This window comes from Microtus ochrogaster, chromosome 15 (assembly GCF_000317375.1).
Source record: "Microtus ochrogaster isolate Prairie Vole_2 chromosome 15, MicOch1.0, whole genome shotgun sequence".
NCBI lineage: Eukaryota > Metazoa > Chordata > Mammalia > Rodentia > Cricetidae > Microtus > Microtus ochrogaster.
In genome coordinates this window covers 3,943,922-3,950,000 of record NC_022017.1, presented here as the reverse complement: position 1 = coordinate 3,950,000, position 6,079 = coordinate 3,943,922, and the positions used below count along the sequence as shown (strand labels likewise).

The 6,079-nt window shown below is 54.2% G+C and overlaps 1 protein-coding gene across 6 annotated transcripts in view; it reads right to left on the bottom strand.

The window, feature by feature from the left end:
* Window positions 1-6,079, bottom strand: part of Pou6f1 (POU class 6 homeobox 1) — a 24,705-nt gene that overhangs the window by 6,975 nt on the left and 11,651 nt on the right. For 4 of the 6 annotated variants that reach the window (XM_013348719.2, XM_026782619.1, XM_013348718.2 and 1 more), the window contains 5 exons: window positions 5,112-5,233; window positions 3,816-4,041; window positions 3,048-3,301; window positions 2,361-2,489; window positions 1,584-1,787 (listed from right to left, as the gene is read on the bottom strand). In XM_013348719.2, the coding sequence (XP_013204173.1) occupies window positions 1,584-1,787; window positions 2,361-2,489; window positions 3,048-3,301; window positions 3,816-4,041; window positions 5,112-5,233 (935 nt within the window). The remainder of the gene's footprint in view (window positions 1-1,583; window positions 1,788-2,360; window positions 2,490-3,047; window positions 3,302-3,815; window positions 4,042-5,111; window positions 5,234-6,079) is intronic. The other 2 variants (XM_026782622.1, XM_026782621.1) reach the window with 2 other exon arrangements.

Below are 6,079 nucleotides of genomic sequence, written 5' to 3'. Positions count from 1 at the left end.
AAGATGCACACCTGTCAATCTGTCAGTTGGGGGCGGGTCTAAGAAGCACATCTGTTAGTTGGGGGTGGGTCTAAGAAGCACATCTGCCAGTTAGGAAGCAGGTCTAAGAAGCACATCTGTCAGTTTGGGGTGGGTCTAAGATGCACACCTGTCAATCTGTCAGTTGGGGGCGGGCCTAAAAAGCACATCTGTCAGTTGGGTCCGGGTCTAAGAAGCACAGCTGTCAGCCACTGAGAGCCTGGCAGCAGCTCCTGCCATGATGAGGGTCAGCACTACCGTCACAAGCTAACCGTACACCAGAGTATCAGTTCTTTGGTCTAATATTCATAAACACTGGAGAGGATTTTTGTCTTATTTTTGTTTTTGTGTTTTAAGACAGGATCTCATAATGCAAGCTGAACTCCCTACATAGCCCAGGCTGAGATTACACATGTGTACCACCATGCATGGCAGAAGTAGGAATTCTGGTTTGTTTTGTTTGTCCTTTTTTTCTTTATGTGTACAGGTGTTTTGCCTGCATATATGTCTGTGTGAGGAAGCCAGGTCCTCTGGAACTGGAGTTACAAACAGTTGTGAGCTGCCATGTGGGTGCTGGGAATTGAACCTGGGTCCTCTGGGAGAACAGCCAGTGCTCTTAACTGCTGAGCCTTCTCTCCAGCCCCCAAACTTAAGCCTTTTTTGTTCTCTCTCTCTCTCTCCCTTTTTTTGTTTGAGACAGGGTTTCTCTGTGCAGCCCCGGCTGCCCTAGAACTCACTCTGTACACCAGGGCTGGCCTCAAACTCAGGGATCCATCTGCCTCTGCCTCCCAAGCGCTGGGGTTAAAGGTGTCGCTACCACCACCCAGCAGAAGTAGGAATTCTTATAGCCACTCCCTTCCAGATGAGGCTAAGGGTCATTTACAAGTTTCTTGGAGGCAAACATATAGCATTAGACAATCGTGGGCCTAATGAGAGCGTATCTAGGAACTCGTCCTGCAGACCCCTACAGGAGACCACAGTGCACAAGACAGAGACCCCACTCTGGCTGCATGCTTGTCCAGTTCCCAGGGACAACACACGCTACATTCAACTCATTCTTCCTCTCTGGAGCTGTCCTGACCCCAGCCTGTCGGGGCTCATTTGTGGGGTTCTACAGTCCTTATACATGTCTCCCTCATACCTAAGGCGTCCTAGGGAGCAAGCAATCCCAGTCATCCTTGCATCCTTAGCATTTGGAACATAACGGGCACTCAAAATCTCTTCTAAAATGGAAACAAAGAAGAGTCAAGATGCCCAGTGTGTGGGGTACAGAATTCACAACCCAGGGCTTTTCTAGCTTTTCTAGAGTCCAATCTGCTGTGCTCACTCATTTCCCGTGCTCTCGGACCTCCGTGGGCACAGACACATGTTGCGGTATGTAGCGGCCTGAGAATGGGAGCTGTTTCCCTGGGCGGGATATGTGTGAACTTATATAAGCCTTCTGCTGTGGGGGGGGGGGGTCCTCACTTTGAGAGGCGCTTTGTTCTCCCAGAAGTTTTCGAGGGAAGTAGCCATGCTACACAGTATTGCCTTCCCGTGCCCATCCATACCCCCAGCCCTGGTACCTCACTCTTAGCAGGGGACTCCGGTGTGTTTGGCTTCCGGACAGCCATAGGTTGAGGCAGGGGGCTGCTGGCTAGGGTTGCAATCACCTGGCCCTGGGCATTCAGCAAGAGTTGGGGTGTCACAGCTTGGACCTGTAGGCTCTGTGCTGGTGCCGGTGTGGCCACACTAGCCGAGTTCACTACCCAAGGAAGTGCTCCAATAACCTGGAGAAAATAAGGCATGGTCCCCAAATTTGAGGGGTGTGGGGCATCCAGGATCACCAACTCAAATCCCCACAGTTGCAGGCAAAGAGACTAACTCTGAGAAGCTGCTTAGGTATTCTGGCCTCCGCTTCTTCAACAGGCAGAGTACAGGACTCACACCCAAGGCCTTCCTTTCTTTGCTGTCCCTAGAGCTGGGATGGGGCAGGTGAAGGGTTTTTTGTATATCAGAGAACTGGAAACTCTCTGCTAGTCTAGCACATGTTAGCTGTGGGGTTTAGTAGTTCTGAATTTTTTACCCTTCTCTCCCATAAAACAAAAGATCCCTGGACAGGTCTGTACTCAGTGACACAATACATGAGACAGCACGGAGCGTGAGGCCCGACCACAAAGCGGGAACTGTGTGGATAAAATCCCCCACTAGAGCCAGCACTGGCAGGGTGGAGTGGAGACTACACCCTCTCCTGGACTCACGTAGGCTGTCAGCAGCAGCCCGACGCCCTGCTAAGACCACGTCCTCAGCCCTTCCTAGCCAGCCGCCCACAGCCACCGCCCCTCAGCCCTGCTCTCACTTGCCTGTCCCTGAGCATTGGTGAGGATCTGACTGCTGATCCCCGGCATGCTGGGAATGGCGTTGGTAATGACTGGAGCCGCAGCGAGGGAGCCCAGGATCTGGGTCTGTCCCCCAAGGGAGGCAGCACTGATCTGTGGGTAGAGGAAGAGCCTTGCTCAGAGGCCAAGGGGCAAGAAAGACCAGACAGAGGAAAGAGGGATGAGGCTTTCGAGCGGTGAGGGTGTCCACTGGCTAAATAGTCAAGGCTAGAGAGACAAGTACGGGGACAGCGGGGAACCGGGGAGGGGCAGTCACAGAACACTGACTTCTACTTTTTCCAGTTAAGTCTGGGAGGGCAGAAGACCAGACTAGAAGAACAAAAGTGCCCCCAAGTCATGCCTGATTCTCTGCTCCCAAACCAAGAGCCACACAGGATAGATGCCAGCATGAAGCTGAGCTGCTCCTGCGTGCCCCACCCCCAAGGCTGGTCCAGCAGTTCCGTCTGGAGTGTTTCCCCAGTTGTTGCTTGCTTTAGTCTGGGTAGGACAGGCTGACAGGTGCAAAGAGAAAACCTCAGAGGGAGCCCATCTTTGCTGATGCATCAGAAATGGCTGTATTCAAGGGGCTGGTCCTCCACTGTGGGGGAAGTTCCACCCTTGGCCCAAGCTTTGGTCCATCCCTCGGAGCCCTGGGTGAGGGCAGCAGCTTACGATCCCTGGGCTAAACGCGAAGCCGGCAGGCTGGACGGTGATCTGTGGAGTGGTGTCCACTGGCTTCGGGGTAGGGGCGGTGACGGTGGCAGCAGTGGGCTGTGGGAGTATGGCAGGCGTGGTCTGTAGCAGTGGCTGGGTCTGGAACAGCGTCTGGGGCTGAGCTGGTGGCCGGGGTTGGGTGGGCGAGGAGGCCTGGACTGGTGGGGCAGCTTGTACAGGTGTCGGGAGAGCGGTGTTCAGCACAGCAGCTGCTATGGAGCAAGGCAGAGACAGAGGCGCTCAAGGGCCGAGCCGTGACCTGGCTTGGTTCCAGTCCCAAGGGATCTGGTACGAAACTGACAGGACACTGGGGGCACTGGGCGTGGGGCAGCTGCAATTCCCTTGATTCTTGAAGGGCTGACACATGCCAGCATCTCTTATCCCCCCTCCCTTGGGTCAGCAGACATGTAGGTTCGAGAACCAGATGTTGACTCTTCTTGCGGTCCGTCTTGCTGGTCATGGGGTGAATGCTGGTGGGGGGAGGGGGCAGTCTCAAGCAGCTGGTTGCAGGAAGACAGGCCTGCTGTCCAGCCTGGTGTCCTGGCCTAGGGTCCCGAGGCGGTGCAGCGGCTCTGTGGCTGGGTGCCTATGACACTGGATCCAGAATCCAGGGTTGTTACCCCAAATGGACTGCAGGCTCTGAGTCCAACATGGTAAGCACACGTGCAGGGGTGGCAGTGTAGGGTGGTGGGGGCCCGGTGCAGTCCTGGGGAGAGTTGCCGTTACCTTGGAGCCCAGCTAACGGTGGCTTGAAGACTGCCGCGGTAGGAGACGCAGCGGCCAGTCCAGGGAGGGCAGCCACGGCTGCTGTAGGGATTGTCCACACGGCCAGCCCCTGCTGCCCAGACACCTGACCTGCAATACTGATGGGGATAAGAAGAGGTTGAGTAACCGCCCCTGCCGGAACCACAACTCCTGTCAGAACTGTGGCTAAGTTTTCCTGAGTCAAGACCTGCAAAAGCAAACAAGATTTCAAAAAGAAAAGAAAAAATAAAAAAAAAAATCAACATCCACAGCGCAAACGAGGGGCCTCTTGGACCCAGCTGAGCATAAGCAAGCATTCTGAGGGCAGGGGGACAAAGGCCAGAGGAAAGCAAGAGCAGCCCCAGCCGAAGGCCTAACCCACGTTGTCTGGACCAGACTATCCTGCCTGCAGAGAGGCGCCCAGGAAAAGGCCTGGCCCTGTCTCTAAGGGTCAGGGTGCACGGCCCCCTGCAGTGTGCTGCCTCTTAGACCTTCCCCGGGGCGAAGTGTTTGTTCTTTCTCATTGTTTTCTTTAGTTTTTGAGATTAGAAAACAATCATATCATTTCCCCTTCTTTTTCCTCTCTCCAAAGTCTCCATTATTCAGCTCCTTACTCTCTTTCATATGGCCTCGTTTTTTTATTAGTGTGTGTGTGTGTGTGTGTGTGTGTTCCCAAAGCCCTAAGTACAACCTGCTCAGTCTGTGTAATGTCACTTGTATGTGTGTTTTCAGAGCTGGCCATTTAGTGCACCCACTGTTTTGCGGCCAGGGAATGGGGACCATAGGCTGCTCCCAAGTGGTCAAGGGCCCACAAAGGCCTCCAAGAGGTTCTAATGGGGGACACCATGGCTAGAAGCCTTGGAGGTCAGTGCACGAGCAGAGGTCACTCAGGCTCTGCTGGCCTGTGGGATTCTATAGGCCCCTTCATTGGTTGGGCAGTATTATAACTTAACTGAAGACTGGGCAATCCATTAACTCTTCCTCTGTTGAAGGGGCGGACATGGGTGCTTATTCATTTCATCATCAGATAAGCACAAATTCTCCCAGGAAAGAGTTAACCCTAATCCCCTCTGGACCCAGGGAAGCTGTCCAGCAGCAACCCACACATCCTCTTCCCTGATCTGGGGCAGAGGGAGCCTGGGATACCTAAGTGGGCGATTTCCTCCCTCAAGCCACAGCCTCCGTCCTGCCCTGCCTCATGCGGTTTCCAACCCCATGGCCACCCCATGCTTGCTCCTGCCCACTGCCCTCTGTCTGGTTCCCAGATGTGGCCCTTACCTGGGGGGCAGTTTGTAGGGCCAGTGGCGTCAGGGTCTGTGATGCCTGAGGCTGGCTTGGGGCTTGGCTGAAGGTGGCAATGGCTGGGGCAGGACTCGGAGGGATCCCGGGCAGCGACTTCACTTTAGGTGACATTGAGAGAAAAAAAGGACAGGAGTGAGCCTGGTGTGTGTGGAGGGTGACCGGAGCATCCAGTCTGCAGCCCCATGCTCTACTTCTGCATAGTCTTGGGCCAGCTGGTAGCCTTCCCTGGCCCGTGGGGCAGCTCCCAGAGTGCTGCTAGTAACGCCTAGGAGGCTGGAGAGCCCTGGGCCGCACCAGGAAGGGAGGTGTTGTCTTCCCACATCTGTGGAAGGGTATGTCAGGCTCTACATGACACTGTGGTCTGTCATATAGCAGCTGAAGCAAATGTATGTCATGGATGGAAAAGCCAGAGCTGAGAAAAAATAGCCGCTGTCCTAGGCTCAGACAGTGACCGAACTGTCCTGTTTTCAGAGGCCTGGGAAGGGGCAAGTCCTAAAAGTGTAAAATCCCTGAAAACCGGGCACATCGTTGTCACACTGTAGGGTCACGGCAGCTCCTCAGGCCACTCAGTTTTTCTCTGCTGTTCAAAAAGGGCGGTTTCTCTGAGCTTCCGAAAGAATGTTCCAGGAACTGCAAGCTTTCACCTCCTCTGACTTGGTCAATTCAGGAATTGAGGTGCCCTGCCAGGAAACCTCATCACAGCAAGCAACAATGAGACAAAAGCTATAATATCATAAATCAGACAAGAATAGGAATCTAAGACTGGGGATGCAGCAGGATGGTAGACTGCTTGCCTGGATGGGTGGATGGATGGATGGATGGATGGATGGATGGATGGATGGATGGATGATGGATGGGTGGATGGATGGATGGATGGGTGGATGGATGGATGGATGGATGGATGATGGATGGGTGGGTGGATGGATGGGTGGATGGATGGATGG